The sequence below is a fragment of the Euprymna scolopes genome, chromosome 3, assembly GCF_053919585.1.
Source record: "Euprymna scolopes isolate OS-2025 chromosome 3, ASM5391958v1, whole genome shotgun sequence".
Classification (NCBI taxonomy): domain Eukaryota; kingdom Metazoa; phylum Mollusca; class Cephalopoda; order Sepiida; family Sepiolidae; genus Euprymna; species Euprymna scolopes.
Window position 1 is genome coordinate 53,368,868 of NC_136484.1, and position 25,268 is coordinate 53,394,135.

The following is a 25,268-nucleotide window of genomic DNA, read 5'->3' on the forward strand; positions in this document are numbered from 1 at the left end:
ACAATTTACTTTTAAACACCTCATATTCTTAGTGTAATTCATCCTGCCTTACCTGAAGCCTTTTCAGCATCTTATTCACCTTGCTATATCGCCTTTCACAGAAACTGCATACCCAATTAAGCCGCCTGCCAGCCTGACCATTGACCATAAAGTCGTATATTTCTATTGGGTAATTTTCACAGTGTATATGCTACCATTTATCACAGACCTCACAGCACAGTGCAGGATCACCATCTAGAACTTGTTCTTCACACTTACCACAACAATCTTATCCTTCAGACCCTGTTTCATCACTCTCACCAGGTCCTGGATATGACCTAAAACTATATCCGATGGTGAGGCCCCTCCTTGCGGGCCTTGGGGAGTGTGGAGCCACCCTTTAATTGCCATTGCTCCCAGGTCCACTCTAACCCGGAGTGGTAGTACCTGTTAGGGTCCCAACTATGGGTTGAATAGAATCTGACTTAAAAAAAAACAAATATACTCCATTAAAAATCGTTCCTCAAAATAACTAGATTCGGCATTAAATAACCTGAAAAAGGTTGATATGCCGTAAAACACAAACAACCAACCATCACTCTCACCAGTATTTTCATCCCCCTTTGTTGATTCCTGGCCGCATCATCGTTGTTGTCTTCTTTGAACACTGTTGCTGTCATCCGTTGACTCTGGCAGATTCAGCTTTGTTTTTCCAGTTTTTTTTCTGTACTGCTCCCTTTTCTCCTCTTGTTCTGCTGTTACTTGACATCTTCACTGCTTAAAACACTTCAAGGTTTAGGATAATTGTACAGTGGGATGACACAGAACTTCGGCTTTGTGAATGAAATAATTGCACAAATGCTGGAGTGTTCCTAGGCACGTCCTCACATGCAGCCATTTTGAAAAAAAAAAAAGAAAAGCTGACTACAATATGATTGTCTTCCAGTCCAATGTGAACAAGTTCTTGATAAGCTGTCGCCTTGAGTAATCCAATTTACCAAATTTCCACTACTAATGATAACTATGATATTGTCCCATTGACTACTGTACATTCATTAACCCTTATCCTCGAGTGGCCTCCAGGCCTAGATAAGTGGTGACTCCTTTGTAAAAGAAAAAAAAAAGAAGAAAAACTCTTAGTTCTTTTTTGTTTCTTGTAAACTCCTTATGGGAGCTACTTGCTTGTACTTCAATCATGTACTACAAATACAGTGATCGTCTCGTGCGTGTGTTGGGGAAAAGCATGTTTGTATGGTTCTATTGAATTTGTCTCCCGAGGTATGTTTTGATTAATTCTTGACTTTATAATTTAACCATCAAAAAGAGTCCATCTATGAAGGGTAGGATGAATGTCCTGTTTGTAAAGTTTATATGAAAATGTTTATCTGCACACAGTTGCTGTAGTCCGTGTGTGCAAATAGTTGTGTGTGTGTGTGTGTGTGTGTGTGTGTGTGTGTGTGTGTGTCCATGTTTGCAGCTTCCATAGCTGTGTTGGATCCTTGGAACTTTTTGTGGAATCACAGGGCCAAATGCTTCCCTTAGGAGAAGGAGGAGATTCGGTTGTGCCCCAAAAGAGAACTTTAGAGATTGGTCCAAACAATATAGAGCTGTTGACAGTGTCAAGAAAAGAGGAAGAAGCTAGCAGGCACTCCCGTTTATAATCTCTTCTTCTGTACCCAGGTTTGCTTGAGAGATAGCCTCTGATTGGGCAAGCTAAACAGGAAGTTAAATGCTTGCACTAATCAGCACCGAGATTAGAAATTAAGCATAGATTCAAATTCACAATGGTAGCTCGTGTTGCTTCCGCTTTCACTATTACTTGTGCCTTTGCTAGAGATCAATCACTGTAATAGAATAGGCTTATGGTAAAAAATAAAAGATAAATAAGGTTTTCTTCAACATATAGATTTTTATTAAATATTTAAGAAAACTTTTTGGAATTTTCAAGTATTTTCTATCTTTTTATGTTCTTGCAATGATCACTTGTCTTTTATTTTATTTTTTAAATTTTCTTATCAGTTTGTTCAAGCTAGGGATGGGGCATCCTACCGGATGCCAAGAATTCAATTGCTGTCTGATAATATTCTAACCGAGAGATCTTTTTAAGACTGTAACCATCCCTTTAAGTGCAACTGTTTCAATCTTTCATGCACTTAGTTTACCGGGTATATTTGCCAGGTTCTCCACTTTTTGAAATTTTTTTCATGAGTTCAGTTGCTCCTATAATTACTGAAGTGATAGAGATCTTCCTAAGATTCTAGTTCCTTTTTATTGTCGTACATAAGACCTTTGGGTTTTTGTTATCCCTTTCAGATCTGTTTCACCCACTATCATTGGGGGGGGGGGACACTAACTTCTACTAAGGTTGCTTCTTTCTCCTTTTTGTTCTATATAATTATGTCAGGTTTAATAGCTCTGTTTTCAAGGTACATAACTGTAGGCATTGCATAGTCATATTGGATGGTGTATGACTTATTACCAACTGTTCTTTCTGGTAAACATGTTCCCAGGAATTGCTGCTGCATTTGATATTCAACTTTTAATAGATCGTCCAGTGGAGTTAATATTTATACACTATATTGTGTCGTATTGTATAGTAGCTGCCCCCCCCCCCCGAAGAACCTTACAGCTGGAAGCCAGGTGGCTTCTTACACTTAATTTTTATTTTTTATTTTTCTTCCTTTGAAGATTGTAACGCTGGGTATGGGGCAGCCAAACCAGCTGCCAACATTGCCCCGCTTTTTTATTGAAACCAACCGAGAGCTCTTTTTAGTATCCTCGCTGTTCCCTTAAGTGCAATTGTCTGAATCTTTTTTGCACTTGGTTCACCAGGAATATTTGTTAGGTAGGACTTCAGGTTCTTCTTCATAAGTCCTGTGGCACCTATGATAACTGGTATGATCGATATCCCCTTTAGGTTCCAGTTTCTTTTCATATCATACATGAGACATTGGTATAAGACTGCATTATGATTGCCTTATGTTAATTTAGAATGGTCCATTTTAAAGTTACTTTAACTGTCGAGGTAATGAATGAATCTAAATGAGAATAACCAGAAAGGAAAATATCTCAATTACAAAATAACAGTATTTTTGTATAAAAAAGCGATCTTTGGGAAATAAAGAGATATCCAAGATTTCCAAATATTTTATCAAATATTTATGACATCATCAGAGACAAATGCTTCTAAGCTTTTCGCTTTCCCGCTTCGGCATCCCCCTCTTTGCTTTATCCCCTGTCTTCCGCTTCTCTTGTTGCTCTTTCTTCACTTCCACTCTCACGTTTCGTTCTCTCTCCCACCCCCTCGCGTTCTCGTTCGCTCCCCCCCTTCTCTTTCTTTCCAAAAGAAAAACTGACAACGACGAGTTTAGTATTATGACATCACTTCCGGTCTTCACTGCGTCCAATATGGCGCTTGGCTCATCCGAAAAGGTAACAACCTTATTTAATTTTCATATTTAATCTTTATTTATTACATATTTTCTGTATGGCGATCAAATATCAATTAAAGTTTCGCAAGAAGCTTATTTACTTGTTTGATTTCAATGTATTTAATTTGTTTATCCTTTCTAATTCGGCTTCAATTAGTTTTTTTTAAGGAAAACAACGAGGTATCGATAAGGATTTATTTTCATTCAATATTAATCTTACATGTTCGCTACTTTCTATGTTTCAAGACATTTTTAATACTTTTTTTCCTTGTTTTTTTCCCCCCCTTTTCATTATATGTTTCTCATTTTCTATTTTTGTCTAACTACACTTTTTGTATTTTGCTTGTTATAAAGTTAAGTTATCCAAGAAAAACCGTTCCTGCTACTACTTGGATTTTTCAATCGTTTCGATTATGACGTTTTCTGTTTTTGTTGTTGACTAAAATCGAACAATAATAATAAACAATGCGCACTTTTTTTATTTTAAAATTTGATCATTTTTAATTAATGACGCGAGAAAAAAACATTCTTTCTTTTTTATGAAAGAAAAGAGATAACTGCCTTTTTATTTTTAAGTCGGTTAAAAATCATTTTAGCTTACCTTATTGCTAAATTTTGAATTCGAGTTACTTTAAATAACGGATTTCAATTAAATGAAAATTGATCGATTTTTAGTTTAGCATCGTTGGTGCACGTACAGATCGACACCTATGGCTGTCGACTTTGGCTGGGGGGGGGGCACTATTTATAATTGCCGAAAGACAACCACACGCAAATGGTTTCATTAGAGAGAATAAATCACTTACTGGTTTATTTGCATTAAATTTAAATTTGGTACTCATGCACCATGCAGTGTACTTATTGATCCGTGCTGAAATAATGTTATTATTTAAAAAAGCCATTCTTAACATGGGGAGGGTGTTTTGTACCTATTCTGTACTTTATAACCTTACAGTTGAATAATAAAAACAAAAAACTTTAATTAAAATTGGAAATACGATTTAAAAAAATAGCGCGGCGGATCAGTAAATGGATTAGCACACATAAAAAAATAACAAACCAAAAAAAAAAAAAACTAATGACGAAAAATAAAACAATAAAAAAACAAAACCATGCCTGTATGGGGTTTGTATTACTGTACACATAAATTCGAAAAAGTTGTCAAAAAAACAAATATATAACAAATAAATGTTATCAAAGGCAAGATAAGTTACTTTTCTACCTAACTGGATATATTTTTTGTATTTTTATTCAATGTAACATGTTTATTCAGCTCGAAAAACATACAGTGTTTACCGATGTATTGGAAAATTCAAAATGGCGCCCGACACTCTCTTTAACACTGTAAGTTCAGGAAAAGATGTTATAAATAATAAACTAGATAAAATACTGTTAGAAATTCGCTCATTATATGTTACCGTGACATAAGTTTACATATATTCGGTGTTTTTTTTAATAGTATTTTGTCTAGTTTATTATTTATAGCACATTTTCCCAAACTTACCGTGTTAAAGATAGTGTCGGGCGCCATTTTGAATTTTCCAATACATCGGTAAACACTGCATGTTTTTCGATCTGAATAAACATTTTACATTGAATAAAAACAAAAAAATGTATCCAGTTTGGTAGAAAAGTAACTTATCTTGCCTTTGATAATATTTATTTGTTATATATTTGTTTTTTGACAACTTTTTCGAATCTGTGTACAGTAATACAAACCCGAAAAAAATAATTTTTTGTAGAATGAAAATTTGTAGACATAAATCAAATTAAAGTTTAGGTGCCCCCCCCCCCGCCAAATCTCGGTAGTGTAATTATTATAGAAAAAAATACTTCGGTTATAGTTAACTAACAAGGTAATCATTTTTTTAAAATTTTATTTTTAATTGAGGATAAATGGATGCTTACGGATACAAATTGATTCACGTGTTTCCTTCCTGCAATCGTTTTCGGCTATTTTTTTTTTTTTTTTTTTTTTGTGTGTGTGCTGTATGCACTTATATTACTGAGCTATTTTTAAAAATCGTATTTTCAAGTTAAATTCGAAATTTTCGGAGTCAATTTTTACGACGTGCCCCAGCCAGCGTATTGTAAGCACTACCAGTACCACTCCAGCGTTCCCATATTATGAACGGCTTTCGGAATAAACATCCCTCAACATCGAAAGCAGTTCTGTACATGGGGAGGTTACGGGATGTTTATTCCGAAAGCCGTTCTTAACATGGGGATGTTGGGGTGTTTATAATACGCTGAGGTGAGGCACGTCGTAAAAATTTACCCTGTTTTTGTTTTGTTAGGTGAAAGTACAGAATAGTTACAAAACTCCCTACTTTCCCTCATGTTAAGAATGGCTTTCTAAATGTTATTTTAGCACGGTAACATAAGTGCATATACATAAGTACCTTAGTTTTTTTTTTTTCATTTAAAAAAGAATGTGGACCTTTTTCTTCCAATACATCGGTAAACACTGTATGCTTTTCGAGCTGAATAAACATGTTACATTAAATATAAACACTAAAAACATATCCAGTTAGGTAGAAAAGTAACTTATCTTGCCTTTGATAACATTTATTTGTTCTATATTTGTTTTGTGGCAGCTTTTTCGAATCTGTGTAGAGTAAAACAAACCCATTTTTGTTTTCCTGTTTCGCTTTGTTTTTAAATCTAAACAAAATAGTTCCTTTTATAATCAACTGGTCGCATATTTTTAACTTTCATTTTATTTTTTATTTACAAATTCGGCACATGCAGTTTAGCATTCCCAAGCGAATTAAGAAAGCTATTCTTAACGTGGGGATATCCTTGTTAGCTGTTTTGCGCGTACGGTTCGGTGGTACACACTGGTGGTACTGGTTACACCAGTAAAATGAAAACAAATTAATTTGTAAGGGATATGAATAAAACTGTAAGCGCCCCTTAATAAAATTAGTTTCATAACAATTTAATTAATACTTTAATAACCAAACCATATCGTAATAATTAAATGTAACTTCTAAATTCCTGTATATATGTAAATAATTGGCGCTTCCTTCAGAATGTTTTGGGAATTTTTGACACCCTTAACACAAAACTGCGAATAAAATATAAAAAAACTCGTAATTCCTCGTTTTAAAGTGGTTTGCTTATTTTCTTTATGGAATAATACACTTCCAAAATAAACTATTAAAGTTGTTTAAAAAATAATAGAAATATTATTTTTTTTATTTAAAAAAAAAAAAAAAAAAGTGTTTACAAAGTGTCGGCACGCCTTCATGCAGCCATTTTTTTTTTTTTTTTTTTTTTTTTACGTAATGAAATCAATTGAATTTTACGAGTTAAATATTTTTCAATTTTAAAAATTTAAAAATCTATAAATTTTTTTGTATTGGTTCAATTTTTACGATATTTTCAGGGTCAATGTGAAATTTTATGCTCTTTCCAATAAACCGAATATAATATTTTAGACAAACGTTTTTTTGTTTTTTTTTAATTCCACCCCCATTTTTAAATGTCTATTAAAACTTAAATAATTTACGCACCAAAGTTTTATATATCACAAATTGAAGATAAAAGATCAATAAATAAAATATTCTAATTTAAAACAAAAAGAAAGTGTTTTTTTGAAAACTTTTTTTTTTTTAAACCACGTTGATTTATTTATTTATTTATTTTTTCTAAGTAGAAGCTTATGTTATGCTTAGATTATCAAGTAAATATTGGACACTTACAATTTTTTCTATTTCATTCAATGTTTTCTTTTTTTCTTTTTTTTTAGATATGTAAAAAAAAAAATTCACTCGATAAAGAATTAAAATATATTAAATCAGAAATTCATGTATTTTTTTACGAGAATAAAAAAAAAAAAAAAATTGGAAATTTGGTAGAGCGAATTTTTAGTAATCGGCTAAAAATCCATGAATGAAATGTTATTATTTTGCAAATATGGTAGCACATACTGACCACTTTGTAGTTGAAATGAAATATGTAAAAAATACAAAAGGGAGATAAGGCTGCATGGCATAAATAATTATTTTTGTCACTTTGATGCTACTATATATAACAAATCATGAGTTTGTATTACTGTACACATAGATTCGAAAAAGTTGTCATAAAACAAATATATAACAAATAAATGTTATCAAAGGCAAGATAAGTTACTCTTCTACTTAACTGGATATAATTTTCGTATGTTTATTCAGCTCGAAAAGCATAGTGTTTACCGATGTATTGGAAAATTCAAAATGGCGCCCGACTCTCTCTTTAACATGGTAAATTCGGGAAAAGGTGTTATAAATAATAAACTAGACAAAATACTGTTAGAAATTCACTCAATATATGTTACCGTGACCTAAGTTGACATATATTCGGTGTTTTTTTAATAGTGTTTTGTCTAGTTTATTATTTATAACACCTTTTTCCAAACTTATGTGTTAAAGAGAGTCGGGCGCCATTTTGAATTTTCCAATACATAGGTAAACTCTGCATGCTTTTCGAGCTGAATAAACATGTTACATTGAAAAAAAACACAAAATATATCCAGTTTGGTAGAAAAGTAATTTATCTTGCCTTTGGTAACATATATTTGTTTTTTGACAACTTCTTCAGATGTGTACAGTAATACAAACCCCAAATCATAAATTGACGAATATCCGGTGGCGGATAAACAACTGTCAAAAAGACGTTTTTTTTTTTTTCCGTGACTCTTGATTTAAAAATCCTTTTATTTAAAAAATGCATGGAATATAATATAAATATGGATAAATTCTTATACATGAAGAATAGAAGCACCCATAGCTTAGTAATTTTGAGGAGGTAAGTGATTTTTTGGCAGTTATATATATTTATTAGATTTCATACACAAAAACAAACTTGAACTATTTCCTGAAAAGTACCTTCATGGGAAGCAACCAGTTTTGATCTGTATGGGTCTAAGTCAGAGGAGTGACCATTCGTGCCAAATTCCATAAATTTCATCTTCAAACAGGCGTCCATTGAATATGTAAAAATTGGTAAAACGATAAAACAGTTGCAGTGAAATGGTATTCATAAAATAGTGGATTTCACAACTAAAGTCAGCATTCAACATTTACATGATGTTCTTTATGCCATTGAAATGCAGAAATGGTTTTTGATAATTTTGGTTAGTTATTGTGTATGCCCATCTGGTACATGTTCTTGGGGATACAACATAAAGAATTTTCTTGATGGGAACAAACCATGTATCATCTGCAACCAACTGTGTCTTGTGTCGTCCATGGAAATGCATGAACTTGACAGTTACATCACCTTCCTCTGCATTTATTTCATTCACAATACCAACCCACCAGAAAGAGTTATAAATACAGGTTATATATTGGATTGGTGTGATGTCAGAGATACAAAGAATTGATGGCAAGTTAATCATGAATATCAATATATATTTCATCCACACTGGACAACTTATGGCCAATTTGTGATGTTAACAATGGTACAAAAAGCTCTGGTTCCTGGCACTGGAAAATCTTGCTTCAAGCGACTTTCTCACTTTCTCCATGGTTTCTTTACTGATCGCAAAGAAACGGATGGCAGACATCTGATAGAAAGCAAACATAGCTTTATAATCAAAGATTTGATTAAACCCACTCACCTTCAATACCAAAGTCCTTCTTACACAAGCATAAATTGATGAAATTCTTGAAGTTTTTATATTGAGCCCTGCAGCCATCATTTGTTCACCTGCAGTAATAAGGTCTGGATTAAGTGAACAGTCAGCGTATGTGTTTGATACACAAATGCAATGTCATGGGTTTTGTCATCGGAAATAAAACACAATGAAATGTGCTTTGGCTGCTGATCAGAATCTCTGTAGTAAATCACCACTGAGTGCAGGGTACAATATTCCTTGCTCCAATGATAACTTTGAATTTTGTCTTATATTAAAAATTGAAAGTTTCTCAAAAGTCTCCCAGAACAAGGACCTTATTGGAACAAAGATTCTATTTCTTTTGATTCAAGTATCTGGCGCTTGCCATTTTGTTAGATATGAGTGTTTAGTAAGATTATCAAAGGTATCAATCAACATATCTTTATATTCTGTGTTTGTTAATGTTGCATGGCCAGTTGTGTCCCATTGACTAAAATCAAACTGGTCATTGGGATTCATATCATACAGCTCCTCATCCAAGAATTGCAATGCTTTTCTACCAGGGCAAATTTCACAGCGATGCATCATACACTCTTTGTTAGAAGAATCACAAACTAAGTTTGAAATCAAATCTTTTAAGTGATGTCCGACTTCATGGCATCAACAAGAAGTTTTGCATTCTGACGTATGTCACAGAACAGAATGTCTAGATCCAGCTAAAACATACCACTTATAACATACAGTTCATACAAATTATAAATTATCAAGCGTTTTTGTTTGTGAACACCTTTTGCTATACTTGTTTTGCCTGGCATTTCGCAGCTGTATTCATCATTCTCATACATTTGTATTATCACATCGACTGTCTCTGGGAAAAATCGAGTTAGGTTTTGACAAAATAATATTTGTCAATTCTTTGGCAGTTCGAACAACATACTCAGACACCTTGAAGAATTAGAAGTTGTATTCACGAGACCAGAAATCAGGAGTAAGTGTCATGATTTGGATTTGATCAGGAGTTGAAGCGCTCTTTAACTTCTTTTATCAGATAATGTAATTGATTCAGTTCTGATGCTTTTCCTCTGGTGTTTGTTTCACTGGGCATTAATTCTGCACAGTCAGTTCACCAATGCCAACTTTATTACCATGGACATGTCACTTTTGAATGTTTCAACAGTTTGTTCTAACTTCCTTTTGACACTATGAACACGGCTATGAGAAACAACACTGTGCAGTCCACAGGGGAAACATCCATGGATACCAGTCTCGTATTCAAGGCTTTTTTGTGAAGTTTTTACAGAACTCATAGGTTCGTAGTCTGGATCCATTGTATCATCAACTGTCAGACTCACATATTTCTTTGTGCACTGATAACAAAGAAAGTGACCTAGTGTTACATTATACCCTCTTGCCTTTAGGTCTTTTGCCATCTGCAAAGATATCGGTCGTTCACCTTTGATCTCTTGTGTTGTAAAAATCCACTACAACACTTTGTGGTCTTTGTTCCATCACAAATTTTGGAAATATTGTTTGTGATGAAAGCAAATGGTTGATAATTCATCTTCATTTTCTTTCAGTCCAACTCTCTACAACAATGTCTCAACAATTCCAGTTTTCTGAAGAAAGGTAAAAAAGAAAATTAGAACCTAGTTGCACTACATTTTGCTTACATGCTTTTTATAAGAAACATGAGTTGGCCTCCCGGTACAAGAAATTTCTTAATTTTTGATACATAGTTCCAAAAATGTCTTAATTAGTTTCTTAAACAAATTTGTCAAGTACTCTTGAAATGTAATTTAAGGATATTTGTAAGGTATTTTGTAAGGTAAACACAGTGTAGGTGTGAATATTTGGGGCTTTCTGGTACAGATATACCATTATCACTTTTTTCACAGGAGCCAATAAGATAATATAGAATTTGTTTCTTAACCCTCGCAAAAACATTTTTTTTTTTTTTTTTCGGAACTTGACCAAGAATTTAAAAATGTGTATAGACCCCACGAAACACAATTTTATATCTTTGTGTTCCTTAGTCTTCTTAGATTACATATCAACAAAAATTAGCAGTGCTTTGCATTTTGTTGATGTGCAGTGACTTCAAGAAGTATGGTCAAGTCAAGAAATCTTGTGATTTAAAAAAAAATTTTTTATATATTTATTTTTTTTTTAGATAGATTCCACATAGTTTGGAGTATCCCATCATGGAAAGCAATAAAATTTTGTATTTTGATCATTTTAGGTCACTTTTATTATTTTGGAATTTCTGAAAAATTTGATAGGGGGTTACTCTGAAGGACACTCCTGGAGAAAAATTATTTTGTAAATTTTATTTTATTTTTTTTTTTTTCACATCTTATGATAGGTTAGAAATATTCAGGAAGCTATATAGAAAACAGAGCAAAATAAATCATGTTTTCACGAAAATATAAACAAAAGTTTAAAAAGTTATGGCAAACCCCCCCCCCCCCAAGTGTTATGAGGGTTAAATAATTCTCAAGAAGTTTCTTTATCAAAATTGTTGGCCTGAGATAGTACTAGAAGTTTGTTAAGATCTTTACAATCCTATTACTGGTTTCTTATAAAATGGCTTCTTATAAAAACGCATACTTTTATCTGGCTTGGTGTTTTCAACCCTCATCAATTAATCTTGAAGATGACTAGGTCGTTGAAATTGTTACCAGAACTTAACCATTTTAGTATCTGGCTTACTCCAAAATTTATTCCAAAATTAAGGTGTGACATAAGTTTAACCCATGTCTAAATTGATTATCACATCCAATAGAGGGAGGGAATATTTTTCATTATCATCAAAAATATACCTGACTTTCAACAGAAACTGCGAGTGAACGAAACAAGAACTTTTAACCATTTTTGGTCCAGAGACAATTTTTTATATCTAAAAACAACATATGAAAAAAGTAATGCGTTACCATGCTAGCCACACCCCTTTTTTATTCGATTTGGGGCCACATGTGGAAAAATCCAAAAACCCTTAATATCTCTATAAGGCTTCATTTTTTAGAAAATCTGATGCCATTTTTGGATTCCTTGGGTCAAAAGACTTACCTGTGTGAATTTTTAGAGCCATACGATCTTCCAATCAGAAAATATTCAAAGAAATGACATCACAAAATTGTTGCCTGGGCATCACATTATGTGACTAACGCCAAAACAAAAAATGCTCTAAATTGGGAACCACTTTGAGTTATGTGCTCAAATTTTCAGGATGTTCCTATATTGTCTACCTGCAGTGCAAACTACAGCCAGATCTGGGTATGTGGGTTTCAAAATCCCATATTTCTAGATGGTTTGACACGGAATGACCCTGCATGATGATGGGCTGGTAGAGACCTTTCCAAGTAATCCATCCTCCTTAACTGAGTGAAATCAATAATTTGAATACCGAATTACACTTCACTGTAAAGTAGAAAGTTCAATATAGTTTATGTCCAGAAATTGTGCCGAATTAGCAATTTCTTAAATAAATTCTCGACTGAGAATTAATTCAAGCTCCACATAATGTGGCTTCAGCCACGGAATGCTCTCTGCTGTATAAAGTACGAAAGTTTGATGCTTATTCAAATTGGCACTTACATGATATACGTACTTGTTACAGAACGAATGTCATATTCCAAAAATTATGTAAATCGATCTAGTGTTTTTTTTCTTTTAAAATTTTTTTTATTAACTAAGAAAATCAAGATTTACAATCTTTAGCAATTGCACTACTAAACTGTATTGAACATAAGGCTGATTGTTTTATCTCAACTTCGATGTGAGTTGTCTCCCCTTATTTTGTCATGCCTGATGAAAACAGGACTTGCTTAATCGTAACATTTTCTCAAATAAAAATCAAAAAATTACTTAATCAAATTATGTCATTTTTGGAATATGACATCATTCTGTAACAAGCACATACATTATACAGACTTTTCTGCATTTTCTTTACTGTTAATAGCCGCCATAAGTACCAATTTGAGTAAGCACTGTAATTTCCCTTGATAGAAATGAATATTTTGTGTCTTTTACATCGACATCAAAACTGGAAACTTGGGAATTTATCTAAACTCCCCACGGTAGAGATTCAGCTATGATTTGCATGAGTGTCCAATATGCTTTTTGCCTGGAATGAAGTAGGAAGAGATCCCTTGAAATGGAGACAATTAAATAACGTCCATTCAGTTCAACAACAGATTAAAAGTTAATTTCTTGTGTCTTTAAATTTGGTGCCTTTTGTGATAATCACATTTGAATAAAGAATAGGGAAAAAAGTAAACGCAACTCCCAAAAATGCAATAGCAGAAGTTCCCTAAGTATTTGCAAGTTTCGACAATCAAGGAGGGAGATAACTTCCAAGTTTTAACATTTTTTTTTTGGTTCCCCATGACAAAAGGAGGGTGGACCTGTAAATTCACCCTTGTCCGTTTGCAATTTCCTCAATAACTATGCCTTGGAATTTTTTAAAATTTTGCACAAACATTAAACATGATATGAATAAAAAAAAGTAACAGAACGGATTTTCTGGGAAAACTCTGGTTGCCCCTTTAGGAGTGCCTTTTGGGTTAAAATGGCTAAAATTGACACTTTTGTGTTATTAAAAAAAGTTGATGACTTGGATTTTTATAAAACTTTCTGAAAAGTTGTAACTAACTGATTTCTATATAATTTTGTTTGTTATACTTCGCAATAACTCTTGAGTGTGCCCCAGGGGCTCTTTTAGGGCTAATAAAAACGCTCCATTTTTGGGACTATTTTACCATATTTGTCCAAAATTTTCTGTGTATGTCTATTTAGCAGTTTTGCATGGTGCTGAACTTGGACTTTTGGGGCTAAATGAAGAGGGTGGGTCGAATGATGGACTTAGTCATTTCTATGGTGCAGAACTCAAATTTACATATGTTAAGGCCTAAAACTGCACCGTTTGTTTATTTTCACCAGGATTTGACGTTCCCTTGGGACTTTGGGGGCTAAATGGGGTAGGGGGGGGGGCAAAAGCTGAACTTGGTCATTTTTTTTAATTTTTTTTTATTCCTCATTCACTGTACACTTAAGGAGGACCATGCATGCTTCACTTGTTTTGTTTTTTTTCTTTTTATTTATTTTATTAATTTATAAATAAAATGATTTGTATTATTTGGACTACTGTTATCATCATGAATGTTATTCTCTCAATATTTTGTCCAACCTTTGACCTTCAAGTGCATCTTGGCTGACAAAACAAGAGTAAGTTACTCCATGGATTAAAAAGACAGTTCCATCCATATAGATTCCCAAGTTTGGCTAAACTCCTGAGGAAGAGCTGCAGTTACATCAACCAAAACATAAGAATGGCATCCAAGATGAGAACAGTAGTTCAAATAATACTAATTATGAATCCTCATCTCAAAAATTCTGAAAAAAAATTTATTTGATAGCAATGAAATCCTCGCCAAAATCAATTTTACTGAATAAGTGACATTATCAAATATTTGCATATCTTGGGTTCTAATAATTCAATATTTTTAAAAAGTAATTATAACTTTGTAGTTAAGAAACTTGTTAGCTATCTATTTAACTAACTATTAATAAATTTTTGGTGATTTGAATGTTAACCTTTCCAACAAATGATTAATACTTAAATGAAAACTTTTTAGCTTAATATTAGGGAAGCTAAGAGCAGGATTTAATGATGATCACGTAATGGATCTTTAATTAGTGAAAAAGGTTAATAAAAGTTTAAGCAACGTCTGTCTGCTTTATTTATACTGCTGTGACTGCTACACGCAACAACTTCAAATTGCAGAGACAAGCAAATCACTTGTCCTTCGTAAAATCTTCAACATGTTAATCATGCTTTTTAACTTCTTTTCCTGAAAGCTATTATTACCCTTCTTGAACTTAAAAAGCTTCGTGGTAAACGATAAACTTTTCAGGCACTATTCACATCTTGGAATTTAAAAAAATTTGTCAACCTTATCTGTTAATGTTCACGATATCAAGATTTTAACTTTGATACAATACTTAAATGACACTCTATACCATGTTAACAAAAACATCCCGTAAAAATAACTATAAATGACCCAATACGTAGCATAGCATCTTATGACTTTCATGCTATTCAACTTTATTCGTTTTGGATAATGAGGTGTAGCTATTGACTATTGGAAGTGTCACACATATCTTTTTCCTGATAGTCATTTTGACTATCTACTAATAGATTTTGTTGTTGTACGGAATTCATCCTAAGTGGGGTGAGCTGGCTTCCTCTAAAGGAGGACATGTCTAGGGAATATAACTTCACAGGTAGTACTCGGTTGCCTGTAATATTTGCATATTTGGTCAAAAAGCCAGTATCTTCAGACAACCTGGTCTGATTGCACCAGATGCCCTAACAGGTATTACTATTCTGGGCTAAAATGGAACTGCGAGCAATGATAACTAAGGAGCAACTCCACATCCTCCAAATAGGGCCTCACCACTGGATGTCTTTTAAAGTCCTACTCAGGACCCAAATCCAGAATGAGCTGAGCTGCCATAGAAACTGAAATCGGTCATTTGAAGCAAACTCTTTTTGACTATGAAATTCTATCTTTCTGAATGGATAAAATCAATTTTATTCAACACTAGGAGTTCAGCCCGGCTTTGCTTGGGCCCTATGTACTGTTCATAACTTTATGTGCATATGAAATGTATATATTATAAAGTTTGACTCATGTCCAGCTAACCTACATCTAAAATTTCAAGTGTTTAGACCCAAAATTGGCTAAATAGTTTGCTAGAGATCGCAAAGGTCAAATCGTTGAACTTTGACCCCTTGACAGCCAAATTTCTGGCTGAAAACCGATTAAAAAGATTTTCCCAAATCTTTAGTCTGTAGACTAAAAATTGACAGTAGTTTAGTCGGGAAATACACACACTTTCATAAATATAGATTGGCCAGTTCATACTTGATTCGAGTTTTGGCATAGTAGACACAACGAAGAAGAAAAGGCAGGATAATCTTATATTGGTTTATGAGCTATGTTAAATTGTATTCGACTCCACTTCTGGCTATGAACTAATCTATAATTAGTAATGTTTCTCACTTTCCTGATAATGTTCTTCATCTGGTTGTCTTTTTTAACTGTTTTCACATTTACCAGTTTTTTTGTTTTTTTTTTTACCCTGCCAGATGGCATGTCTTTGAGCAATGGTACCACCAACATTACCTAGTTTTAGATAGCTAACATATTAGACTCCTTATATTATAAGGCTTGCACATGTAAAACATACATAGATACAAGTATTCTCACAAGTTACAAACTTTTAAATAAGACACAAACCAAGAATACGGACAGTAACAAAAGAAGGATGGGGGAATTGAAAATGAACACAGAAAAAAAAAAAAAAATCTGGTCAATAGAAAAGAAAGAGTGAAGAAAAACCTGAATGCATAAGCAAAGAAGAAAATGTTAACAGTAAAATATTTAGCTTTAATTTTTCAACATTTTTTTTTTCTATATGTTTTTCCATCGAATATAAAAATATGTTAAAAGACTATTGAAAACATCAAAGTATTGATGCTTTTTTGATAACCTTTAGTCAGTTATCATTGTTACTCTGGCTCACTATCCAGGTTTGTTGTCTGTATTCCCTTTGACAAGAGTGATGACAATTGTGAGAATTGACTGTATCCATTTGCCACTGTTTATAGTCTTTTCTGTCCAGTCTTAGGCTGCTACAAGTGCTGATATATCCCTTGCTTTTTTCAACATACTCTTACCTGCAAAGACAAAGTTTTCAGATGACCATATCCTCAAGTAGAGTGTCTAACCTAATGTTCTGGATCTGGTCTGGCTTTATGTTGCATGGCAACTTAATTATTGCCTTGTTATTTCTCCAGACTTGGAATATAATTATATTGTAAGCCATTTTTAGAATTTACAACCAGGAAATTAACAATTAGGAAATATATAAGACCAATTTATTTGTTCTGTAAACTATTTTGTTCACTGAAATAAAAAATAAAATCCATCAGTCATGTACACCAATCTTGATAATTATTTACCCTCCATCTCATCTTTGGATATGAATTAGAAGTGTCAAAATGAAAATGTTTAAAGAGCAAAACAATGTCTAAAGAATGGGAAATATAAGCCATGTAGCATTAGATAACAACTGAACTAAACCCCAAATGTTTGCACAAACAACTATACACATTAAACATGAATGAATCAAATGTCACGTAAAGTTCAGTCATTATATTATCTTTCTTTCCATTGTGGATGTTTGGTGCAGCCAGATTTTCTCATCACATGTGGTAAACATGTGCTCCTCATTGAGCTGACAGGTGCAGTCCTTTTGGTGTGACGGTTTTGAAGGCCATAGAGCTATCAATTAACACTGAGCATGTAGAATCATGTATCCAGTATTAGTGTATTATTTTGAGGCACTGTTGATGCCTTTGGAATTGGTGTCTGAATGGGAGTCAGAATGGCCAAGGATCTTTGATTCCACAAGTTGGGATGATATTGGTATAACTTCATTGGACACAATTGTCTGTCTGAAATCACAAACTGGAGGGCGAGTCCTAATATCGTTATCACTTATCAACTTTGAAGATGGGACTTGCACGTATATTTAGATAAAAGTTTTCTGTTTTGAAATTTCACTTGCCTTGAAGCATTAATGCATTTCACATGTTGATTAAACTGACATCTTTTAAATAACTCCATTTTTAATTCTATTTTTACCCGAGAGGTTTGGCAAGGTTCTACATTGCGAGTGAAACAGTCGCATTTGCAAGTGATTTTTCAAAGTGACGACTAGAAATAATGAAACACTTATCTTTTAGCAATTGTATTTCTGTCACTGACAATCTTCCAAAGCTCTCTACTGAGTGAAAATATCTTTTCAACTTTTTTTTTTCATAAAACGAACAGAGTTAAATTATTTAAACAATAAAAGTTGACTAAAACAATGTTTTTTTGTTTTTTTTAACAAAGTCTTAAAAAATCTGAAGAAATTAGAATGTTTATACCTTCAAGTATCAACATTTGTTGCATATTTAAGAATTACATTTATTAAAAAAAAAAAAAAACGCACAGAAAAGTTTTTATGATGTGTATACTTGTCACAGAATGAACATGTCATATTCTAAAAATCATGTAGATTTGGCTAGTAACTTTTCTATTTGGCTAGTAAACGAAAATATTTAGTTGCCAAAGGTCAACTAAAGATGAGTTTGTCCGTAGAGCCCTGTTTGGATACAAACATGATCACCAGTGGTGGCAACTTCTGGTTATTCTTTGATGCTTGCTCTGCACATTTTATGCGTCTGCTGCGCAGGGCTTCTTCATATACTTCTAATGTACTATGTTTTATATGGTTTGTACTTACCTGGGGTAATGAGTATAAAATTTCGAATGGGACGACCAAAGATACACATTGTTTCCAAAACGTCTTGTGTTGACCATAAAAGGCACTTTTGTCTTAATGCCAACTTTTGCCCTGCAGTTCGTGTGGAAATGCCATGGAGGATAATTTATGATGAACATTTCAATTGCTAAGGCACAGTTGGGCAGCAGTTAACGAGACGTCCATCAGAGGCAGGTTTATAAGGCATGATATACATCACCAAGACATGTTTGAGATGGAGGGAGGATAAGTTTCTGAGCATCATTTTTGAATAATGGGCCAGTTGGAGTGTCGGTATGAAATAATTGGTGCCAGGGTATTGTAATATATATTTTGATTTTGTTTGCAGGATTGATGCAGTACTTGCATTAGATGATGCACAACATTTACATTGAAAACTGCTTCTACATAGTTGGTGTTATCTCTGGCTAAAACAACTGTTTCAGGCCTAGCAGTTATGGAGGTTACTTCTTGACGTGCTTTTTGGGGAGCTGGATTTTCCCCATATTAAAAACTGACCTTGTGTCTAACTCTGCCCTGGTGAGGAGGCAAGTAAATAGGAACAATACATTTCTTCAATAATGTAAAGGTCATCTCGAAACAAAGTATTTACAATTGCGAAATTCTGGTATACAAAATTCTGTAAATTTATTTAATGTAAGCATTCTCAGTATCATTGGCAATGGCGATACAAACCTTGTCCTATGACTTGAGGCTGAACGCATTAAGACAGCAGCTGCTGGGCCATATGTCCTAAAAGCAGACGTCAATAAAAGTAAACATCTGAAGACATCATTTGAAGTGTTGCCATGGTATCAAATAATATCAGCTTCAGTTATTGTGTGATGTGATAGGCAGTCAATGGCATAATGTGAACCATTTAAAATCTTCCTAGATTATCAAAAGTGAACCTGGGAGTAGTGATGAGGCCTCGCCTCTGGATGCATTTTTGTGTCGTATCCAAGACAGTTTGATACACTTGGGAAATAGGACATGCAGGAAAAAAAAGATGCTAATTTGGAATACTTTGCCGAAGAATGTCCGATATAGTTTAGTGTCCTATTTTAAACAAATTCTCCTTAACTCCTAGATGAAACTCTGAGTGAGCTCTATATTCTTTAAAGTTTCTACTTGGATACACTTTAAGGTCAAACCCAGGACCTGTTGGTTTTTGTAATGACTGCTAAGTGTTATAAGAACCAGAAAAAAAATCTTTTCAATTACGTTTCAGAATTTTTTAGATGAGGATCGATAATTTGCACTATTTCGGTTATTTGGACTACTATTCTTATCTTGGTTATTATTTTTACATTTTGGTCTGATGTAACCTCTGATCTTCGGGTTCATTTTATTTATTTATTTTTTTTCAAACTTTGGTAAATTTTGAACAGGATTTTTTATTTAATCCACACAGACCCCTGATGTAACAGTTAAGGGCATTGATTAACAATCTGTTCTAAGTGAGTGTTTTGGAGATTCAATCTTTACTATAGGCAATAACTAAGAATAATATAAAATAATTAACACTTCTACCCAGTTGTGGCTGACAGAATGAGAACGTAGATTAAAGTAAAGGTTTCAGTTTGGAATTCTATATAGGTTTCTGACAAGTGAAATTACATGATGAATTGAAATGTGAAATCAACCAAGATGAGAATGGTAGTCCAAATAATACAAACATTTTAATTACATAAAAATAAAACAAAACCAAACCAATCTATTCAATTAAAATATACATGTATACTTTAAGTTCTGCGTGTATCTCTACATGAACATTAACACCTAGTCAATATTTATGGAATATTATTACAGATATATATATTAGATAATGAGACTGCTCACTATTAATGTCGAAACAACTTTAAAAATGAATGATTAAATTTAGTAAATATTCCACTGAGTCTATTTACAAAGTTTGGTACTACTGTCATGTTTCAAGGTTTTTAAAATAGCTTTTAACTACTTAGAACTCTTTCATGCTTATTCTTGATGCCTTAGGGAAATCCCTTTCACTACTCCAAATAAACTTAAAATCGTTCTCATTTTGTCTAAACTTTCTTGCCCTTTTTTAATTTATTTATTTATTTATTTTTTAAAACATTTTATTATTTTGTACTTTATATCAGAATTTGAATAATGATACTTTTTTTTATCTTTTAATTTAATCTGAATTTTGTCTACAAGACTTTAGTCGATATAATCTAGTAATGTTTGTTTGAAGTGGCACTCACCCTAGGCATGTTGAACTGGTTTCCTCCAAAGGAGGAAGTTTCATGGAAATATCAAATTCACAAGCGGTCCCCCAGTCCTTTATAAATTCAGTAATATCTCGCTGTTCTGTGACATGATTTTTGTTTCTTTCCCAAAGAATCTGTTCTATAATCTGTATATACAACTAAAACTAGATTTTGTTTGTTTCTTCGTGCATACAGATGTCATCCATTTAAGCAGTTGCAAAATACTGAGAAAAATCCTTTATGATGTTGGAAAAGGATGGCGTTATGCATTAAGACTGATCATAAGTAATTTGTGATAAAGTTTTAAAGATCATCTGTGGTCAGTAACTGTGTGTGTATAGACTCCTGACAGCAAAGTTGTCCCAAATCCGCACAGATGATTTGTTTACAGAGATGAAGGCTTTGTGTAGAACCATTAATAACACTTTTGATATGACTGCTAATCTCAGTCAATGCAAATGATTGTAACAAGACAGATCAGACGGTAGACCTCAGGTTTTTATGTTTTCTTTCTCCTAGATGCATGTTGATGAAGACTGGGGGTGCATCTCTCCCAGTGGTTTTTAAATGTGCTCCCAGATACTAATCTAGAAATTTTTATGTCCCAGCGCAATATATATAGTGTCTAGTATTCTCAAATGGGCACCCATCTGATACTAGCCATGCTCATTGTTACTTAACTTTGGTGATCTAACAAGAATATATATATATATATATTAGTGACGAGATGATTCCAATATTTTTCCCGATTTTGATACAATTATTGGTTCCGTACTAAATTCCAGATTCCGATTCTTTGTAAATCTCTAAATATTTAACTATAAAATAGTTATTTTGTCCTGTTTACTGCAAAAACACATCTTAAATGTGCATATATTTTCCCAAACATAAAAACACATTTGTGAGAGGATGATCCAGAAATTTTAGTCCTACTGGAAGTTTAAATCGATAAATATTTATTTTATTATTGCTACAAGCAGTGGAAGATGTTTCTTAAATAAAAAAAAAAAAATCATTAAAGGAATCGGTTTTGGCATCAGAAAATAGGCTAAAAATTTTCCAATACCAATTAATCGTCCCAATACGTGTGTGTGTGTGTGTATCATCATTTAATATGTAACTAAAACTCTGAAATGTTTTATCACCATGCATACTTCATGTTTTACGTGGAGGTTGGGCGACGTAAGAGAAGTGATGAGAGAAATGTAATGATACAAGTAGAAATAGGGTTAATTATGACATCACAATGTATTCTGACTTTGTGAAATCCTTTGACTGTATAATCCTTATGGAAACAGTATTAAGCAATGTCAAAGTTAAGAAATTATATATTTATCCTATATAACAAATACTGATTCAATGGGTCATGTATGGTCTAGTCACATTCTAAAGCTGTAAACCATATTTAGTTAATTCTGTTCTCAATTTCTATGATAGAACATTGGAAGGCATTACTTTAAATTTAAATTTTAAATTCATAAAATAAACTGGTTTTGTTTTTTCACAGGAACTCAAGATAAAGATTGATCGAGCTGGCACTGCTGCTGATGAATTTCACAAACTATATTATGAGACTTATGACAAGAAGCGACATGTAAGTTGGTTTTTGCGTGCGTATTTTCATTACTAACTTTACTAAAATGGCACGGTTTTGAAAATTCAGCATTTTTCCCCTGAGGGAAATTATTTTTCCTTAATATCTAACATAATAAACTTGGATAAACTTAAATATCAAGGTGAATCTGGGGAAGTTTTCTCATTTCTCTTTCACTGTTTTATGGTGATTAATGTTTAAAACTCATTTTTTGTCAATCTTTACTTTTTCGAGCAAAAGCCGTTAAGGAAAACTTAATAAATCTTTAATCCTTTCATATTGTAATCGGTGAAAGGTTAATCTATTTGAATCCTTATTTTGCTTAATAAAGCAAACCTACCCGACATTACCCAGGTCAAAAGTGTTTAATATTTCTATTAAAGCTTCTATCTTTTTCTCCTCCCGTTTACCCCCCCCCCCCCTGATTCTCTCTTTCACTTCTGTCGAGCCCATTCCTCTCTAGCTGGATATACAAACACATATACACAAACTCTTTTATATAATAGATTTACTGAGGAATGAGTCTGCATTTTATTTCCAAACTAGCTGTACCCGACCATGCGTTGCTGTGGCTCAGTTTGTTTAAATGGAAAACAAACAGAAAAACAAAGACAAAATGTATGTTTATTATGTTTATGGTCTCAATACTTGTGAATACACAATATTTTGAGACTTGTTAATGGTTATTGCGAATGCCCAGCAAATTGTGAAGTGAAATATCTTATATTAGCAATACATATGGACGATAAAATGCTTTGGATAATCACAGATTGCAAGGGGGTTCTGCTAAAATAGTCATATTTTAAAAACCAAAGCACTTTAAGTTTTCAAAATATCACTGTTTTGTTAGGAAATGAATGTACTTTCAAATGAATTAATAAATAATAATGTGCGTTATATATTTTTAGAGTTTTAAGCAAATAGTGATAAAAATGTGGACTTCATAAAACAGCGTTTTCTGTAAGATTGTATAATACACTCCCCCCCCCCCCAAGCTCCCCCTGATTTGTAAACACTCGAACCGCGTTGGTGTTAAGAATTTTTTCATGAAATTTAGAAATTAACTAGAAGAGGTGTTATTTCGGTGTCCGAAATTGATTTGACCACTCGTTATTGTTGTGTTAAAAGATTTCCAAATGACGGCTATGGAAAATTTTGAAAAAAAAAATTTTCTTTGGACACCCACTGTTAAATAAAACATTCGTTTTTATAATGTTTATCCATTTAAAAAAAATAATTGTATATTGCTTTCTCTCGTGGTAGGTAGCAATTAAAAAACATGATATCCGAAAAAAAAATCATTTGGAATTTGAATCTAGACTGATTTAGTAGTAGCAACAGCGATAGTATGGTGTAAACAGACGCATTTTTGTTGATTTTTTTTTTTTTTTTTTTTTTTTTTTTCGGATCCATTTTATTTATTTATTTTTTTTTAATTGAAAATCTGGTAATAAAAAATTTCTTACATGTTTAGTTAGAGCTATTTTGTTATCAACCATATAAATATTTAAAAAAATTGGATAGTAGACAAATTTTTAAAATATCTAAACATCCGAAGATGTAAAATATGATTGTTTTGGTTCACGTGTATGAGTGGTACAATACTTCTATTTTTTTTTTGTCTTTTTAAAAATGTTTTCAGTGGATTTATTATCGAATGGAAACTAATCTACACGATCATAAAAAAAAACTGCAAAATCGATATTTAAATATTTGTAGGAGGTGCTCAGTTAAGAAATAAAAACGGTAGAAAAAGACATGAAATGTAATTATAAATGAAAATAAAATTTAATTCAAAATATTTTTAACAATTTGTCAGCTTTAGCAGAAAGTTGTTTCTTTTTTTTATTTATAAATAGGTGGTAGTGGGACAAAAAATACTTGATACTTTTCTAAACGTCACGTTTTCTGTTAGTGCTCTCACTTGTTTTAAATAACATTTATTTTTATCTGTTTGACGTAATTCTTGTAAAGTTTCACAATGGATGTCAAAAAGTCTCTTAACCAAAAAAAAATTTTTTTTTTAAATCGCTTAATCTTATGTCTAGCCCTAGGTAGGAGTGGCAATCCTCCTCCTAAAACCTTTAGCTTTAACAATAACGCTAAGTACAAGTGGCAAAGCTCCCCACCAAACAAAATTTCTCGGTAAGCTACATATTTTTAAAGAAAAGTGCACATGATTAATCTGCCATAAAAATAAATTGGTCAACTGTCCTAAAACGCTAGAATGATCTCGAAATGGTGAATTATTTAGCATTAAATTTGTGAAACCAACCCCCACTCTAAATTCTAAAATTGTTTTTGTTTTGTTGCTAAATCTTCAGGATGTTCACACATAATTTTCCTTAGCCCTATCATTAACCTAAAGTCAGAGTGGCAACCTCCCCACCTTCTCATAATTGCACAAAGACCCTCTTAAAACCACACATAATCGCCTTTTATAAAAATACCCAGGATTTATCTACCATGGAAAAAAAAAATTGGTTAACTGCCCTAAAATGCTGGAATAATTTTTGCTTATCTTTTAAAATTATTCAAGGTATTCACGTAATTGTCTTTAAAGGTAGAATCACATATTTTAGAGAGGTGGTCAGATGGGGGGGGGGCATAACTGAAGGTAGTGCTAGATTTTGATTTCAGTTTTTTGTACATAAAAAATAAAAAAGTTCAACGATTTAACTTTGAGTTCTATAATTTCTTTTCTTTTAATGGATACGTGGCCTTTTTAAGGAATTAGAGAATGTTTATGTGCAGTTACTGCAGATTATTTGGAAACAATTAATTTTTGGAGATTTTCAGTAGCATATTCGGATTCCTTGCACAAAAATACACTTATATAGCAAATTACATTGCTTTATCTTATGTTTTAACAAAGATATTGTATTTTTACTGAAAAAGTGGTGTAAAAAAAAAATGTGACAAAACTCGTATGGTCTTAAAGAAGGAAAAATATCCCAACTTGCGAGAGACAAAAATAGTCATAACTTTAATTTTTATTGGATTTTAAAAATTTAAAAAGATTCTTTCGTAGCTCATCAAGCTCTTTCTAT

General features: G+C 32.7%; 1 protein-coding gene across 1 annotated transcript in view; it reads left to right on the forward strand.

Annotated features, from left to right (window-relative positions):
* Positions 1-3,266: 3,266 nt before the first annotated feature.
* The window catches only part of LOC145255502 (NTF2-related export protein 1-like), a 70,809-nt gene continuing 48,807 nt past the window's right edge, over positions 3,267-25,268 (forward strand). The window contains exons 1-2 of the mRNA XM_080113966.1: positions 3,267-3,411; positions 22,132-22,218. Coding sequence (XP_079970092.1) covers positions 3,355-3,411; positions 22,132-22,218 — 144 coding nt within the window. The 5' untranslated portion in view covers positions 3,267-3,354. The remainder of the gene's footprint in view (positions 3,412-22,131; positions 22,219-25,268) is intronic.